The 19,140-nt window shown below is 55.3% G+C and overlaps 1 protein-coding gene across 1 annotated transcript in view; it reads left to right on the top strand.

The window, feature by feature from the left end:
- LOC112401986 (solute carrier family 22 member 11-like) overlaps positions 1–17,366 on the top strand; it is a 41,392-nt gene extending 24,026 nt beyond the window's left edge. Inside the window, 2 exon segments of the mRNA XM_024748515.1 lie at positions 16,556–16,759; positions 17,303–17,366. Coding sequence (XP_024604283.1) covers positions 16,556–16,759; positions 17,303–17,366 — 268 coding nt within the window.
- The last annotated feature ends 1,774 nt before the right edge of the window (positions 17,367–19,140 follow it).

Raw genomic sequence — 19,140 nt, 5'->3', positions numbered from 1 at the left:
GGCCAAAACAAACGGGGGCTGTGACCAGGGCTGTGGCAGCCCGCACAAGGGGGCCAATTAAAACCATGCGATACTTACCCCCAAGCTTTGGCCGCCTGCCCAAGATGCTGCTGAGCCAGTGGCCCGCAGCCACCCTCTCCACCACTGTGCGGCCTCCGTGTGGGCGGTGGGTGCACACAGGTGGCCCAGCCTCGCCTGCTCCCAGGGGTCAGCAGCCTCGAAGCCAGAGGAAAATGCATTTCAACGCAGCCAGTGCCTGTGACTGCCCTGGAGAGATGCCTGGGGCAGGAAGCAGGGGTTCTCTTGATGAGTGCCCACTGGATACCAGGCAGGTGCCACACGCGGTGCCCCAGAGGTGGAAACGGGTGACTCTGGAAGTTAGCTTGGAGGGAAGGCTACTTTTCTGTCTGGTAAAACCTTTTATTGGGCCTTTTGGCTACAGAAAGGTAAAGCTAGAGTCTGGTCCAGAAGGAGAAGAGGTCAAGCTGGCAGCATCAGGAAGTAAATGGATCTCTTCCCCGGCCCTGGAAGGGCCATGAGAGGGATTGATTTGGGGCTCCCTCTAAGGAGGTTCTGAGCTAGGGGAAGGGGGCCCTTGGGCTCAAGAAAGAGAGGATGTGAGGGAAGGAGCTGCTGATCTGACGGAGCGGGAGCCCAGGGAGAGAGGCAAGGATGCTGAGGCAGGGATGCTACCTGGTGTCCTCCTTTGCTACCTGAAAGCCTTCAGCCAATCTCAGGAGTTAAAAACATAAACACTGGAGCTGGACAGACCTGGATTGGAGTCCTGATTTTGCCACAGAGTAGCTGTATGACCCAGACTCAGCTCTACGAGCCTCAGTTTTCACATCTGTAAAAATGGGTATAAGAATCATATATCTAATTAAAAGGGTTGTCAGAAGGATTAAATGAGTTATTACAGGAAGAGGACTTAGAATTATGCCCAACACATATAAAGACTCAATATATCACTTATATGTGGAATCTAAAAAAGGAAAACTTAGAGAAACAGAGTAGAATGGCGGTTACCGGGGGCTGGGGGCATAGGGGAAATGGAAGATGTTGGTTAAAGAGTACAAACTTCCAGTTATAAGATTAACAAGTTTGGGGATCTAATATACAGCATGGTGATAATAGCTAATAATACCATACCATAGGGCTTCCCTGGTGGCGCAGTGGTTGAGAGTCCGCCTGCCAATGCAGGGGACGCGGGTTCGTGCCCCGGTCCGGGAAGATCCCACATGCCGCGGAGCGGCTGGGCCCATGAGCCATGGCCGCTGAGCCTGCGCGTCCGGAGCCTGTGCTCCGCAATGGGAGAGGCCACAACAGTGAGAGGCCCGCGTACCGCAAAAAAAAAAAAAAAAATACCGTATCATATGCTCGAATGTTACTAGGAGAGTAGATCTTACACGTTCTCACCACAAAAAGGAATGGTAACCATGTGACGGGATGGAGATAGCAGCTAATATATGGTGGTCCTCATTTTGCAATTTATAAAAGTATCGAATCAACACATTGTATACCTTAAACTTACACAATGTTACTTGTCAATTACATGTCAGTAAAGCTTGGTCGGGGGAGCATTAATGAGACCATTAGATATCATCATCATCGTCGTCATCGCTTGGAAAAAGTAACACCCAGGAGACCAGATCTTCAGAGGTTCTGGAGAAGGAGCTGGAATTCCAGGCATCACATGTGTCAGGGGCTCTAATTACTTGGACACTCTGGCAGCGGGAGAAGGTGAGGACCCCCAAAGAACCATGACTTCTTGTCCTGAAAACAACCTTGCGAAGTGGGGGTTACGATGCTCTATTTACAGATGAGGGGAAAAAAAGGTCCTGAGTGCCCAAATTCAAACCGAGACCATGAAGACCGCACAGCCTCCCTGCGTCCTGCCTGGGCCCTGGTCCTCGTGCTGCGTCCTGGGGTGAGCACCGTGAGGGGCACGATGACTTAGTCCGGGCCCTTGGGAAGCGTGCAGCCCATTACCCAACAGAGGGAAGAGCTGGAGGATCCTCCCGTGGGCAGGGGGCTGCGGTGGAGGTGGGCAGGGACAGGGAGGACGAAGCGTGGAGGGATGGTGGCAACGGCCCTCAGATAGAAGAAATGGCACACGAGGGAAGACGGGTGCAGGGCATTTCAGACCATGTGAAGGAGGCGCCAAAGTGAAGGCTCTGAAGGTGGGCTGGGGAGGGGGGCTCTGGCTGGCTTGGCCTTGTCTGTGAAGCACTCAGGAGTCATCGGAGGCTCTGAGTAAGGGTGACGAGCTGGAGCCTGCAGACACCTTCAGAGGGACTGACTGAGACTGTCCTCCCAGAATTGCCATCTGGTCTCAAAGCACTTGAGGGAAGGGAGGACAGTGGAGCTCAGGTGCTACTTTATACTCTGTCCCAAGTGCTGGGGATCCCGGAGGCATAAGCAAACTCAGTTGGCTGTGGCTGCCACCTCCTCCAGCCGCCTGCCTGGATGCAAGCAGCCTTCCTGGCCACCGGGGACTTTGCTGAGTCACTGACAGTAAGCACTCCTACTGGCCTTTCTCCTGCCTGGCCTGGGACCAAGGGCAGCTGCTGTCACCACAGGACATTGGGGCTGGGAGGAATCACAAAAAACCTGCTGCACCATCTGGCCAGAAAGGTCCATGGCGCATCCCCAGGTCCAAAAAAACACCCAAAAAAAGACAAAAGAAAACATGTTGATGAACAGCTTGCCTGTGCCCATTTTTGGAAAGTACGCAATCTTACTGGTCACAACCCCCAGTATTTACCAGGGCTGGCTCCGGAGCGGGGATGCCACACATTCCTGCAACAGCACCTCCCCTGTCCCTTCGCCCCAACTGCCTGACCTCTCTGTTCCTTGACCTTCTCTCCACCCGCCGCTCACCCCCACAGTCATGATCCAGACTCTCTTTCACTGGAACCTTGTCTTCCAGGCCTCTAAACACTGGAGACCAAGGGCTCAGCCTCAGACCTCATCTTCCTGCTGTGAAAGGTCACTCCCTAGGTGAGCTCAGCCAGTCCTGGACTTGAAATGCCTTTCAGCCCTCGTTATCCCCATATACCAACTCTCACTGCATAGCGACCTCCAAGAGACAGGTCAGGTTTTGTTTATTTTGCTTTTTGGTTTTTTTTTGGCTGCACCACGCAGCTTGCGGGATCTTAGTTCCCCCACTAGGGATCGAACCCGTGCCGCCTGCAGTGGAAGCACAAAGTCCTAACCACTGGACCACCAGGCAATTCCTAGACAGGTCAGTCTTAACGCATCCAAAGCCAGACAGTTTGCTGCCTCCTCAAACTCGCTTCACCCCAGTGTTCTCCATCTCAGTAGATGGCCCCCCATTTACCGGCCCGACCACAGGGTCAACCTTCCCTCCCCTCTCTGCACCCACACCCAACCCAACATAAAACAATATACCCCGAGTCTAAGCATTTCTCCCACCTGCCCTGACATCCTAGAGCTGACCCTCGTCTTTGCTCACGGGGACACCAGCCCTGAGGACTCCCTCCTACCCTCCTCCTTTTTCAGTGCATTCTCCACACAGCAGCCAGAGGGATCTTTTTAAAACATGTCAGACCACATCGTTCCCCTCCTCAAAACCCTATAAGGATCTGTATGCTCTGGCCCCATAACTGCTCACCTCATCCTACTCTCACTCCATTCCCTCCCCGGCCTCCTTACCAAGCCTTGAGCACACCAGGCACACACCCACCCCAGGGCGTTTGTATTTGCTCTTCTCTCTGCCAGGGATGTTCTATCCCCAGGCACCCGTGTGCCTTGTCCCCTTACCTATTTGTGTCTCTTCCAATGTCACCTCCACAGAGAGGTCTTCCCTGACTGCCATGTCTAAAGGAACCCCCTCACTCTTACCCCTTATGCCACCTTGTTCCTCTCCATGGCATGACCACTACTCATCATTGGATTATATTGATCTATTTTTTGGTTTGTTTCCCCTCCCCCAGCGGCATGGCCTCCATGGAGCACAAGGGCAGGTACTTAGCTTGTTTGTTCTCTGTTGCATCCCCAGTGCCAAAAGCAGTGGCTGGTGCGTAATCAATGCTCAGTAAAATCTGCTCAGTGAAGAATGAATCTCCACAACAGTAAGAGAAAAGCACACTTGATATCCTCTAAGAGATCAAGGAAATGATGCCACCCATGAAACAAGAAGTGGAAGTTAGGAAACAAGAACAGGCAGTTGTAGGAAGGACCAAATAGTAATTTTGAAATGAAAAGTATAAATTCTGAAGTTAAAATTCCCACAGTTTGAAAATCAGAGTCTCAACTGAAGAACTGAAGAGCAGAATGAGTTCAAGTAAAGAGCAGCTCAGTGAGCTGGATGCTGGCGTGGAACACCTCCCACCAGGAGGAGTTGATTCTGATGAATTCTGGAATGTGTTTGTGTTTGTAGTGGGCACTTTAAGTATTTTCTCATTCACTCAGTCCACACTTGCTGAGTGCCTCCTAGGTGCCAGGCTTTGCTCCGGGTGAAGGGGATACAGCAGTGAGCAAAACTGACCAGGCCCCCACTTCCAAGGAGCTTACATTCTAGCAGTGGGAAGCCAGACAACAAGGGAATCCATGAGTAAAAGATGAAATGTGCTGGATGGCGGGGAGGGCAATGGGGAGAAGAGAAGCAGGAAAGGAGGCTGGGGAGTGCGAGGTTGGGGGCAGTTAACATTTAAATAGGGGGTCAGAAATGAACTTATTTACAAAACAGAAATAGAGTCACAGATGTAGAAAACAAACCTATGGTTACCAAGGGGGAAAAGGGGTGAGGGATAAAGTGGGACATTGGGGTTGACATATACACACTACTATATCTAAAATAGATAAATAATAAGGGCTCAGCCTCAGACCACTGTATAGCACAGGGAATTCTATTCAATACTCTGTAATGACCTATATGGGAAAAGAATCTAAAAAAGAGTGGATATATGTACATGTATAACTGATTCACTTTGCTATACAGTATAAACTAACACAACATTGTAAATCAACTATACTCCAATACAAATTTTAAATAAATAAATAGGGGGGTCAGGGAGGGCCTTGTTGAGAATGAGATTTCTTCACAAAGACTTGGATGAAGTGAGCTGTGTGGCTCTCTGGGAGAAAAGGGTTCCTGGAAGAAGGAACAGCAAGTGCAAAGGCCCTGAGGCAGAGACATGGAGCAACAGGAGGAGGCCAGTGGGGCTGGCGTGGATGCAGGAAGGACAGGAGAGGAGCTTCAGAGACAGCAGAGGCTGACAGTGAGGGGACTTTGACTTTCACTCTACGTGAGATGAGGAAGCACTGCTGGGTTTCCTGCACAGCAGTGACTCAGTCTGATGGAAGTTGACGAAATGAAAATTCACATCTTAAGGCAAGACAAGAAAAATTTTAACATAAAACTTTTTCTCTGCCCTCTGGCCTCCTCCCTCCCCATGGTGTGCATAGTGCCTCCACGTTCTGTGTTAACCAGACCTCCCCAATGGCAGAGGTACCTGCTCAACCATAAAGATCCATTTTTCTCCTTCTGGCGCCAGCCCTGTAACTCCTTAGAAGATAACATTCTTTTCTCGATCCTGTAAAGGGTCAAGATGACCCACCACTCACCTTGTATGGCCCGGAACAGACTGGTCAGATGGCCTGGGGAGATACTGGGCCATACCTAATGGAAGTTCTTAGCTTAAATACTTACAACCATATTAAGGTTACTGGCTATGCTACTTGTATTCTGTCTATTTATAAGATTACTGTTTCTTGCATTACCCAATGTACGACTGAGCCTCTGATAAAATTAGTGATGATTAGGTGACTTGAAAGGATAGATCAAGCACCCAGCTCTGTAAGATCAATGACTATACTAGTGTAACTCTAGGTATGGGAAGAAGTGACAAGAGGGCACAATTTCCTGGACCATAAAAGACTAATGAGACAGGCAGCCCAGAGGCTCTTGGCTACTGTTAGCAGGGCCTAGTCCAGGAATAGCACACTGAGAGGCCTGTCAATGAAATCCTCGCCTGACCTGGGAACGAGCATTCCTAGCGCCATGGGACAGATTGGTCACAGAGCGCCTCCGAAGCCTTGGTCGAAATTAAGTCCCAAAGGGAAGGGATTGTGAAATAAAGAACATTGCCTACCATCCAGTTGGACAAGAATCCAGTCATTTGCCACCGCAGTCTCTGACCCACAGTAACCCTAAAAAAATGCAGGGCAAAGATCAAGATGAGGCACTTTGTGCTCTGGGAAAACTTGCAGAACGGGCCTTTGGATAGTGAGCTATTTTCAGGAGACATTTTTTATGAACTCGGATTCTTGCACCTTCTCACATTTAGAAAAGCACTAAGGTCATTAACTAAGAGGTCTGTTCCCCGTGACTAACGGCAACCTTCTCCTGAGATGTGTGCTCAATTGCAGGTTCCAGCTTTGCCAAGATCACGTCTATACTGGCCTCCCCCTTAAACTCTTCAGAACAGTCCTTAGAGCTCTCTCGGAGACTGTCTCCCAGGTTATAATCCTCAGTTTGGCTCAAATAAAATTTTCCATTTCTTTCTTAGGTTGACATTGATTAATTTTTTTTGTTAACGAAGTAAGACAGAATCCCTCTATCTGTGTGCATGTGGAGAATAGATGGCAGAGGCTCAAAGGTGGAGGAAGGGAGGCCAGTGAAGAGGCCCTTGCAATGATCCAGGGAAACACGGCAGCAGCTTGGGCCACGGGGGTAGCAGATGGGGAGCGGAGAAGTGGGCATGGCCCAGGCATGGCTTTAAGGTCAAGCCAACAGGACATCCTGGCAAATGGCATATGAAGTATGACAGGGATGGCTCCAGGGTTTTTTCCTGAGCAGCTGGAAAGATGGAGTCCCCGACCGCTGAGACAGGAAAGCCACAGAGAAGCATGTTTACAGGGAGCTCAGCTTTGGCCTCGGTAATTGTGGGACGTCTGTTAGGCCTATTAGAAAGTGATTAAAGATAACTGAGGTGATACGAAGTTTATTTAACACTTCACGGATAGACCTAGAGATTATCATACTAAGTGAAGTAAGTCAGACAGAGAAAGAAAATATATGATATCACTCATACGTGGCATCTAATTTTTAAAAATTATACAAATGAACTTATTTACAAAACAGAAAAGACTCACAGATTTCGAAAACAAACTTGTGGTGACCATAGGGGAAACGTGGTGGGCAGGGGTAGGGATAAATTAGGAGCTTGGGATTAACATACACACACTACTACATATAAAATAGATAACCAGCAAGGACCTACTGTATAGCACAGGGAACTCTACTCTATATTCTGTAATAACCTATATGGGAAAAGGAATCTGAGAAAGAATGAGTATATGTACCTGTATAACTGAATCACTGTGCTGTACACTTGAAATGAATACAACAATAAACTATAAAATTAACTATAAATCAACTATACTCCAATAAAATTCTTTTTAAATGGTGAATTAGATAAAAATTTCAAAAAAAACCCCACAACACTTCATGACGTGGACCATCTCCATTCAGAGAACTGCAAAATGAGGGAGGGGGAAGGCAGGAAGCCTTATAAAATAAAGAATAAAGAACAGGATGCGAAAAGTAGAAATTATCAGATTGGCTGGGACCACATAGTGAACCTTGTTTGGAATGAGAAGCAACAAGGCAATAAGTATAAAGCCCAGGGTTGGCTTGTCGTCTGGGGACCGGCTGACTGCATACACTGCATTTCTGGTCAAGCGGAGCACTTGCAGGGGCATGGATGTTATCGAAGTTTTCCTTTGTTGCCATGGCACCCCCAGCAGGAGCAGCTCCATCTGGGGCCTACTGTATTTCAACAGGCCCCTACGTTTAGGGGGTTGGATTAAAGTCTAGCATTCCAACAAGAGATCCTTGAAGAGGTGAATTGTCCCAAAGATAGAGGAGAGAGACTGAGAAGAGGACCAAGTACTGAGCCCTGTGACCTCAAGGGTAAGAGTGTGGGGAGAAGAGGAGGAATCAGTCAAAGAGATTGAGAAGCGGGGGAGGGGGAGGAGAGCCGGGCGAGCCCTGGGCCCAGGGAAGAAGGGTCTTATGAAAAGAGAAATCTCAGAGGCTGTGATGGCTCAAGTAAGATGAAAATAGAAAGTGGCACTGAACTCACTGTAGGGACATCATTGGTGACCATGGGGTGACAGGGCAAAAACTTGATGAAGATGAATCCAAAAAAGAACGGGAAGAGAGATTGGAGATGGGTGTCAACAAGCCTTTTATGGAACTGTACAGTAAATAGAAGCAGAAGAAGAGGGTGGCAGCTGAAGAGAGATGCAAGGTTGAAAGTGAGGGGAGCTTTTTTGAGGACTGGAGAAAAAAGCAGCATGTTTGTACATTGATGGGAATTGTCCAGTAGGGAGGGAAAATCAGGTGCCAAGGAGGAAGGGGAGTCTTGAAAAGGTGGAGAGGTGGGCTGAAGGGCACACAGGGAGGAGCTGGCCACGATGAGAGGGGACGTGTAGGGCATTTACGGTGGCAGGATGGAAGGCAGAATGTTGGGGCACCGAGGCCTGTTGGCTTCGGTGAGAGACTCAGACTGTTGCTTTCTGATGGCTTCTATTTTCTTAGTGAAATAAGGAGAAAAGACATTTACTGAGAGGACAGAAGAGGAGGTGGGAGGTTTGAAGAGAGGAGATGGTATAAAAGAGCTCTTAGTTTGTGTGTTCAAATATAAGGCTAACAGAAATAAAATATGTCACTGCCAAACCACAACAGAAGAAAAATAGAACAAGAAAAAGCAATGGATTCCACAGAAAATAGGAACAAGGAAAAGATTTAAAGGGAAAATATGGTAAAGAAGAAAAAGCATCAAAAGGCCAAACATGACCATAACCACAATAAATGTGAATAGGCTAGAATCACTAGGTAAAAGGCAGAGGCTTTCCATTTGGACTTTACAAAAGGAGATGTTAAGCTTAGTTTGCATTCCAGGCTTATGAAGCAGAACACACAATGACTAAAATAGAGTCTGGAAGTATTCACACCAAATTGTTACCAGTGGTGATCACTGGTTGGTGAGTTTAGGAGAGATCTTTGTTTTCTTTTTACCTTTCAATATGTTTTGAATTTTTTGGAAGGGGCATACATTAATTTTATTATCAGGGGAAAAAAAGAAGTTGTTTTTAAAAACAGCTGAAGCACGTCTTCATGGAACCTTTGTTTGCTGTCCAAACCTGGGTTCCAAAGATGCTCTTAAGAAGGGTCCCTGCCTAACATGAACTGGATGGAATTGAGGCCAGCTGGACAATAACAGAAGGGTGCAGGACAGTGTGAAGAGGGGGGCTCCACTGCCCACTCTGAGCTCCACGGGGAGGCAGGAATAATCAAGGAGAGCTCCCTGGAGGAGGATGCTCTTGTAGTACATGGAGGATGTGGCCCAAGGGTGAGCCTGGAGATAGCATTCTAGGCTAGGGGCACTGTCTGAGTAAGGCCAGGAGCCCACCGAGCCAGCACAGGGTGCATGTGGGAAGCAGTGGTGAGTTGGGGTACAGAGACCAGGGAGGCGAGGAGGTTGTACCTGTGAGCTACATGAATGGGCCAAGGGAAGAGTGGGCAAGACAAAAGGAAGCAGTGGGAGGGGAGATATTCTTAAAATAGGTGGGGCTCATGCTCCAAAGCACATGAGAATAAATGGCTGGGTCACCATCACTGCTCCATTGCCCACTCTCTACCTGCCACACGTCACACACACACTTGAACACACTCATGCACATATATGTGCACATACATCTAAACACTCATGCACACACACATGCACACACATTCATGCACCACGTGTGTACACACATCTATGCACTCATGTATACATGCACACACATTTTTTGCCCTTTTGTGGCCTCTGGCCCTTTAGCCTGGAGAATTGACTATTGTAACCACGGGGGTGTGTGTGTGTGTCTCTTGGCTCAGGTCCAATCTTTCTTGACCTCCCCCCCAGCATGCATTGCTTCCCCACCCCCGCCCTGGCCATGGGATACATTGGCTAGCTGCTGCTGAGGGGGTGCCCCCTGGCTTTTAAGCAGGATTTGACAGGAGGGTTTTGCAGTGTGGGAGATTGGGGTTTTTTTTTTTTTTTTTTTTTTTGCGGTACGCGGGCCTCTCACTGTCGTGGCCTCTCCCGTTGTGGAGCACAGGCTCCGGACGCGCAGGCTCAGCGGCCATGGCTCACGGGCCCAGCCGCTCCGCGGCATGTGGGATCTTCCCGGACCGGGGCACGAACCCATGTCCCCTGCATCGGCAGGCGGACTCTCAACCACTGCGCCACCAGGGAAGCCCTGCCCCCTGGCTTTTAAGCAGGATTTGACAGGAGGGTTTTGCAGTGTGGGAGATGGGTTGCAGGGACAGGAACAGAGGCAGAAAGACCAGGGAAGGGACAGCTGTGGAGACAGAGAGGTGGGGGAGGAGAAGTTAGTAGGGCTTGGCCACTGGAGGGGTTGGGAAGTGAGTAACAGGAAGCATGAAACAAGACACGGAATTTGGGAGTGGATTTGGGGAGGGGCAGAGACCTTGGGGAAACACTGAACTTGAGGAACCCATGGGGTGTCTGGTGACACTAAAAGCCCCATGAAGGACTCAGGAGGGGGTGACCGCAAAGCGGGGCAGCATCAATGACAGTGGACACGTACAAGTGAGGGGACGTGGGTGGAGGGCTGGGCCACACTGGCTGGGATGCGTGGTGCTTGGATGCCTGCCGGTGACTCAGCCTACACACACACAGAAGTCCTCACGGCGCACGATGTCATACCAGCCCCCAGATTAAGAGGACCCCGGGCAATGCTTCTCCTGGGTCAGCCCTCAGCACCGGCAGAGCCAGGCCAAGGGGCAGCAGGGATGCTGGGGGCGGCGGCAGCCTCACGGCAACCAGGGCAGAGCCAAGGCCTCCCAGCCTACATGGGGCAGGAGCTGCCGTGCCTTTGAATTTGCACCTCCCTCAGAGCTGGGTTAAACTAACCAAGGAAATGATTACTAACCCCTCTTCCACAGTGTCACCTGGACACAGTAACTCCAGCCTGGGTGACTTCAGCCTCCTCTTTCCCCACTTCCCAAATTCAGCTTCTCCCAGAGATCCAGGGGCAGCTGCATCTCTGGGGAGATGCCGGTGGCTTCAGGGTCACACCTCACAGACTCAGGTCCCCGTCGGAGCCACCCTGAGTGACAGCGGTTGAGCAGGCTCTCGGATACCCGCGGGCCAGGTCTGCGAAGCGGGCGCCACTGCCATGCCCCAGGTGGCCTGGCTGGCGGAGCAGGAGATGCCACGGGGGAGGCAGGCCCCTCACGTCAGCCCCTCTGCCCTGGGCCGGCCTCTATGAAGTGGGCACCTCCACTGGCCCCCTGGGCAGGCTCCATAGCCTTTTCCGAACTCCCAGACCGAGTGGGCAGCCGGGGCAGGTTCCAGGTTCTCCAGATGGTGGCCCTTGTGGTCCCCGTCATGTGGCCCACCACTCAGAATATGCTGGAGAATTCCTCGGCCGCCATGCCCAGCCACCGTGGCTGGGTGCCCCTCCTGGACAACAGCACTACCCAGGCCAGTGTCCCCAGGGCCCTGGACCCTGAGGCCCTCCTGGCCGTCTCCATCCCACCGGGCCCCAACCACGAGCCCCACCTGTGTCTCCGCTTCCGCCAACCACAGTGGCAGCTCCTGGCAACTCCTGCAGCCACCAACTGGAGTGAGGCTGCCACGGAGCCACACGTGTATGGCTGGGACTATGACCGCAGCACCTCCACCATCGTGGCCAAGGTGAGGGCCTCCCCCAAGACCCTCCCCAGGTCCCAGCACCTTAGAGGCCAAAGTCACAGATTACAGTTGGCTGGACTCAAAAATGGCCCAGTCCCAGGAGGGACCCGCCACCCCTGGCCTCCACACTCACAGGTGGCTTCTGGCTCCTCCTCGGCCACATTGCCCTACAGGGGTTGGTGGCAGGAATGAGCCTGCAGACGGACACTGTCCCCAGGCTGTGGTAGAGTGGGTGGTACTAGAGCAGGTCTGATACCCGGGCGGCCCTACTGCTGCAACTCGGGCAGCTCTCTCCACCCAGGAGTCTCAGGGGACTCAGGGGAGAGTCGCTGGGTTCCCAGAGGCAGCATCCAGCAAATGAGGGAGAGCGGGAGAGGCGGCCCATCCCAGCAAGCAGAAGGGGCCTCTCTGTGGAACGGGAGGGAAGTGGCCTCGGGAAAGTGGGGAGGAGGTGCCAGCGTGGGGTGGCTGCTGCGGAGGGGCCAAAGCAAAGGAGGCAGATGAGGCCAGAGGGCTTGATCCTGGACCTGTGGGCAGTAGGGAGCCATGGAGGGGTTTAGGCAAGGGGTGACAACCCCAGAGGTCACCAGGCCGGCCGCCCGGCCCCAGTGCCCTGGGCCTTCCCATCTGGCTCCTCTGCGCCCTCCGCCCCTCCCACCTGGGCTATCCAGCCTCTTGAGCTCAGATCCTCTTCCTCTCCCACCAGGGGGACCTGATGTGTGACTCCGAGGCCCGGAAGCCCACGGCCCAGTCCATCTACCTGGACGGGATCCTGGTGGGAGCTGCTGTATGCTGCCAAGCCTCTGACAAGTGAGGCCCCCTTTCCCCTCACTGTCCCTGTGCTCCCAGACTCCCGGCCCTGATTGGCCCTGAACTGGCCTCTTGCAGCTGGCCTGGGGAGAAAACTCCGCTTGCAGTGGAAATACCTGCTCCCGGGTCTCGCTCTGACACCCTCCAGCTGTGCCGCTGAGCAAAGCTCAGCCCCTCTCCGGGCCTCAGTTTCACTGACCCTCCTCTGCGGCTGTGAAACGTCATTGCCCTCATCAAATGTTCACTGCTAAAACCTGCTCAGCAACGTGCCTGCCTTCCGCTGCTGCTTGGCTGCCCCTGCTGACAGGGAGCTCACCCCCTGCCCAGTGCCTTCACTCCTGCCTGGGCCGCGGGGGCGCTGCCCACGAGCCCTCCCTCCACGGACGCAGAATGTGGGTCTGGCCCTGAGAGGCACTTTAGCACCGCTATGCTCAGCAGGCGAGCGTAGGGTGGGCACACCACGGACCCGGCCGCCCTCCCTGTGCGTGTGCCACGTGTTTGGACTCAGGCTGGTGCTGACCTGGAGCTACCTTCCGATGGCCATGTGGGGCACGGCAGCCACTTTCCTCCACACCTTCACCGTGTACCGCCTCTTCCGCTTCCTGGTGGCCTTCGCCGTGGCGGGCGTCATGATGAACACCGGCACTCTCCATAGGTCCCCCGACCCGGGCCGTGCAGGGGAGGCTCCTTGCAGTGACGGAGTGGACATCGGCACAAGCCCGTGCCTTGGCAATGACTCTGAAAGCCCTGGGCTTCAGCTTGGGCCAGGTCCTGATGGCCGCAGTGGCCTACGGCGTGCGCGACTGGGCACTGCTGCGGCTGGCGGGCCCTGCCCCCTTCTTCCTCTGCTTTGTGTACCCCTGGTGGGTGCTACCTTCCCTCTCCTCGGAGGAGATAACTGCCCACCCTCCACCCAGGGCGCAGAGGGCCGGGGTGCAGGAGGCTGGAGGGGAGCCACAGGAGCCTGGTACAGCCACAGCTCACCCACTCAACCCAGGGCTTCTTCCCCTGCTCCTCCCACGTGTCTCCACTCCCTCCGCCTTCTTTCCCATCACCTGTTGGCCCTTTCCCCTCTCGGGTCATTGCCTGCCTTGGCAAGTGTGCCTCCAGGCACGTTTTCTGAGCCCCTCCTTCGTGCCAGGCATGGCAGCACTAGGCCAGATGGGGGATGGGATGCAAAGATCCAGCACACACACACACACACACACACACACACACACACACACACACACCACTCCCAAAACACAGCCACAGTCAGCCTTACGTACTGACATTATTGCTAGAGGACAAGGACCACAACCCAATTGTCAGAGGGGGTCCTGGCTCCTCCACACAGGGCTGACACATATGGGAGGCTAGGAAATGTCTGCACTGACCTGAAATTAATCCGGCATGGCCCTTACCAGGCTCCTGGCACACAGTAGGTGCACAGTAAATATCTGTTGGATGGATGGAGAGATGGATATATAGATAGACAGGCAGACAGACAGATGAGCGAATGGATGGCTGGATGGATGGCTGGATGAATAGGTGGGTGGATGGATGGATGGCCCTTCAGGGTAGGGCTGAGCCTCGCTCATCACATATATATAGGCCCAGCACCTGGTAGCCGCTTGGCCATTGCAGCCACCGCAGAAAGGAGCAGAGCAGAGGCCCGGTGGAGGACGGGGCACCTGCACCCACACTACGAGGAAGGCTGGCTCCACAGCTCTCTCCCAGCCCAACAGCCTGGAGCAGAAAAGTTCTTAATATGGAGCCTGCAGCAACTAGTTTGCAATCACTTGCCAGAGCAGGAGGCTATCACATCTCACGCAGCGGCTCTGAGACGGGCGCTCGTACCTGACAGGTGGCCTTCTGGGATGGCAGACTGACCCCCATAACAAGAGGGTGAAGGGCAAATGTCAGTGATGCAGATTCCAGGGCACCCCTCCTGGCTCTCTGATGCTGAGGCTGACTCGCGGGGCTGAGCCCCTCTTTCCTTGGCAGACAGGCCCACACAGGTGCTACGTGCCCACATGCATTCATTACTCCGCTACTCCATCACGTCAGCAAATTGCACTGAGCACCACCATGGGTGGGGGACTGGCTGGTGCCGGGGTGACAGCGATGAGCAGCACGGACAGGGTCACTGCCCACGTGGAGCTCGCAGGAAATCCCCTGCATCACAGCATCACAAACCACGCTTGGGGTTTGACGCATCAGTGGGGGATGTGGACCCATCTGAGGATGGGACTCCCTGGCCCCTCAGCTCCCGCCAGCTCCTCTGCCTCTCTTTCAACCCAATTTCTCTTCGTGAGAAGCGTCTGCACACACAAACCCACTCCAATGACCCTGCCGCCCTCGCTCTGCTCCCCTCACTCGGCCCCCGCACAAAAGGGCACCGATGCTGTCTCTCCGGGGATCTCACCTGTGCCCACTGCTCTCCCTCCAAACACTGCAAGCCCCCAACCCCCTCCCCTGTCCTGCCGCTCCCCGGCCTCCAGCCACCTGCGTGATGTCCCCATTACCAGTGTCTCGGCATCACAAACATAGCATCTCCTTACCCCTGCTCCTCCCAGGGCCTCCCCAACGCTGATGGCGGGCCCCCACCCACAGGTACTGGAGTACCTGACACCTGACACCTCCCTCTCCCTCACGGTTGCTGCACCCCAAGTCCAGCAGGTCACAGGGTCTTGCCAACTCTACCTCTAATGTGCACTTGAGTCCCCCTCTCTCCCCTGCTCTGCAAACCCCCAAGGATTTCAGGGACCTGGTGGCTGTGGAGCAGGCGGCCCCGCCCTGGCTGCTGCTGGGGGCGGGGTGCGGGAGGGCAACGTGTCTGGCTGGGGGACCTGAATCTGGAGGCAGGAGCCTGTGCGCGGTGGTGGGCACCAAGGGGGCTCCGAGGCCTGGCTGGTGCAGGGGATCTGGGCTTGATGTTGAGGGGGTGGGAGACAGGTTAGTGTTAGGGGCTGGGCCCTGCCAAGGGGAGGGGGCACTGGGATGCCTGAGGCTGGCTGGCACTCAAGAGGCGGCGACTGTCACCGGGCATGGGTGAAAGGGCCAAAAGTGAGGCAAGGGCAGTGGGCCAGTCGCCTGCAGGGGGTGCTGGAGGTGAGGGGCACTGGTGACTGATGGGTGCAGGTGGACGGGGCTGGCGATGTCAGGACCAAGGACCCTGCTGCAGGCCTGAGCCCCTCCCCTGGTGGGTGTGGACCTGTTTGCAGGGAGGGGCACCTGGGGAGGGGCCAGCTCAGGCAGGAAGGTGTGGCCATGGGGATAAACAGAAGGGCCGTGTGACATAGGGGAGGGCTGGACAGTGGGGGACCCTGGTGGGCTTGCAGGACTGCGGTCCTGGAGCCATTGAGTGCGTCCTTACTGCACGCAGGCCCACCAGCCCTGGGTCCCGGGCGAGGCCAGGGAAGGGCCAGGGGGTTGGGAAGGAGGCAAGAAGCAAGAACAGGGGCCCCCAACCCCAGCCCAAGAGAGGGAGGAGGGAGGAGGGAGAAAGGGTGGCCTGCAGGGGAAGGAGGGTGCCAGAGGGCGCGGCTTCCGCAGCCCCGGAGCCCTGTGCTGCTCCCCGACCTCAGCCACCCTGAGCCCTGGCTGCCAGTGAGGCCACTCCTCTGGGCAGAAGGGGACAGGGGGGCAGTGAGGCTCATGCAGGCCAGATCCTGGGGACCACAGGCAGTGTCCGCCTCCCACTTCCCTCCCTCTCCCCCACCCCAGGTGGCCGGCAGGCTCAGCACGGTGGCTTCTCCTTACGGGCGGCTGGAGAGGGGCCTGCGGGAGCTACAGAGGGCGGCTGCCGTCAATGGGAGAGGGCAGTGCGGGACGCACTGACCATCGAGGTGAGGCGGGGCTGGGCCTTCCCCCTTGCATCTCTCTTTCACGTGGTCTCAGGGCTGCCCAGGTGCATCCCGACACAGCCTGACCCACTGCGCCTCTCTGGGCTGAGTAGGGCCAGGCCAGAGTGAGAGGCCAAAGCCACAGGTAGGCAGTGCGGCCCCTCACAGGTGCATCTGTGCGGGCAGGATGACCGCAGTGAGCCTGGGCCAGACAGCAGCCCGAGGGGGAGCCATCCTGGGGCCTCTGCTCCGGCTGCTGGGTGTACACGGTGCCTCCCTGCCCCTGCCGGTGCACGGGGCGGTGCCAGTGCCGAGCGGCCTGGCTGCACTGCTGCTGCCCGAGACCCAGAGCCTGCCACTGCGCGACACTATCCAATATGCGTGGAGCCAGTGAATGGGCCATCCCCTCCACCCTCCAGAGAACCCCAGAAGAGGGCAGGCCTGGCAGCCACCCCTACTGCTGGACCGAGGGAGAAGCAGAGGCCCAGAGAGGGGTAGGACTGGCCCAGAGTCACACAGCACATTTTTGGGAGATCGGAGACCAAGGGCTGGGTCTCCCGGCTGACAGTATGGACTTTGTCCCCTACCCTTCATTCCACCATTTGAGACCTAAATGCCCTAGCTACCCCCCAGCTCCACCTCGGGAGAGATCAAGGGGAAGGGAGGGTGTAGGACTTTGTGAGAGGGAGAGCTGAGGGTGTGACGGCTGTGCTGCAGGTCCTCACGGGCCCCAGACTCTACTACTAAAGCCCCTAGACGTCTATCAAGGCTGTCACTGCGCACCCATCCCCCACGATGTGCTCAGGGAGCTCAGTCCTGGGCCCCTGAGAGCAGGGCAGCAGTATCTCCTAAGTCTTCAGGACGGACACATGTCAGGGGTCAGGCGTGACTTGCACCCACGAGACATAACCCCTCCGTGCCTCTCCTGAACAGGGCAGTAAAGAAGGCAACACACAGCACCCAGGGGCGTCCTGTTCTGAAATCCACACGACCTTAGGCCTCCTGGGAAGCCTGCGATGGGATGGCTGGAGGAGGCTCTTCTCTGCGGAAGGAGAGCAAAGGCCTCGGCTTCCGGAGGGCTGGGGGTCTGCCCCTCCAGCCGAGCCCAGCCTCTCACTATCTAAGGAGCCGCCCTGAACACAGAAGGGGCCAAGGAAGGTGTGATTGGCAGGACGCTGCCCGGTACACCATCACCCGGCCCTCTCTCAAGGCTGCTGAGAGAGGAGCAGGGGCCCGACCCGACCCTATGCTTCCTCGCCCCTCACCAGCCCTGAGCTCACAGGCTGACGTCAGCCACGCTCAAAACCTCCCCAGCTTCTCACGCCACCCTGAGGGCTCCGCACAAGCGCCCCTCAACTTTACCAGAGAGACGGCTCGGGCCCTCCCCATCCCCCTCGTTACTCCAGCCACGCAGCCAGGTCTTCTGCCTGGAACGCTTCTGCCCCTTCCCTACCCGACAAATCCCCCACCTCAACCTCCCATACCCAGGGCAATGGCCTTGTTCTGGGGCCCAGCGCCCAACCCAAGTCTCCAGTAGAATTCTTACCACGGCTGCGGCCACATGCCTGTGAGTCCCCAGAGGGTTGGGGTAGTCCGCCTCCCCGTGTCCCCAGCTCCCACACAGACCAGAGGGCCATCGGTGCGAGGGAGACGGGAGAGTGAATAAAGGACTGTGCCTCTGCGACTCCAGTGATGAGCCCCCAGGGTCTGCCGGCGCAGGGGGTGGGGACTTCCTCCCTGGGACGGCCCTTACCCAGGCCAGCTTTCCTGTCCTGAGTGCCAGCTGAGTGGCTGCCTTTTCCAGCCTCTGCTGTGGGCCAGGCACCGTGCTGGACGCCTCAAGGCATCGTCTCGTTTCATCTTTTCCTGAACGCTTTGTGGTAGATGTTGCCCCATTTTACATATGGGAAATCTAAGGCTCAGAGAAACTGTGCCTGGGTGCCTGTGACACCCAGCTAGGAGGGGCAGATTAGGAGTCAAGCGTAGGTCCGAGGGCCTCCAGAGCCAGCTCTGGCCCCAACACCCCCAGCCTGGCCTCAGGCCTCAAAGTCTGGGCATCCAGTGAGCTTCTCGAGAGCAGGGCCTCCCTCTAGAAACCATCCCAAACCCCCTCACTGGCATCACTTATGGGGAAACCCAGTGCAAGAGCTCAGATGGAAAGGGATGGGCCCCAAGCTCCCCCACCCCAGCTAACACACTCATGGGTGCAGCAGGAGGCTTTTCCTGCCCAGCGGGGTCCCCGCCAGCTGCCCCATCTACTGAGTCACCCCAGACCTGTGCTCAGGTGGTCTCTGGTCCACCTGTGCCTGTGCCTATGCTTCCAGGCACCTCGGCAGAAGGCTGCACACCTCTACACTGACATACACACACACACATCAGTGAGGTGTACACACGTGGGCACACACGTAAGAAGGTCAACGGGAAATCAGGAAGCAGCTCCCTGGCCCCAGGAGACAGGATCACTCCCTGGCTTGGTCATATCTGCCTGGGCCTCTGGGGGGTCGTGTCCTTTAGCTGTCTGCCTGTGGCCACCCCTCAGTGAAGACCCCCAGAACAAAGGGGCTGGGTGTGGGGATCATGTTTGTAAAGATGCCCAAAGGTGAGATTTTGCCAGCCTGCCGTGGACCTTCTGTCTTGTCTGCCTGCTGCCCAGCTGAGCCTCAGCTGCCTTACTTACTGTTGCCTAGCATTCTTGGGGCCTTAGGGTATCTGGAAGCCTCCAGCAGGCAGACCCCAGGGCTGGTGGAAGATGGCCCCTCCTCTCCCCAGCG

Source organism: Neophocaena asiaeorientalis, unplaced genomic scaffold (assembly GCF_003031525.2).
Source record: "Neophocaena asiaeorientalis asiaeorientalis breed wild unplaced genomic scaffold, Neophocaena_asiaeorientalis_V1.1 scaffold43, whole genome shotgun sequence".
In the NCBI taxonomy this organism is placed as follows: Eukaryota; Metazoa; Chordata; class Mammalia; order Artiodactyla; family Phocoenidae; genus Neophocaena; species Neophocaena asiaeorientalis.
This window is presented reverse-complemented; position numbering and strand designations above follow the sequence as displayed.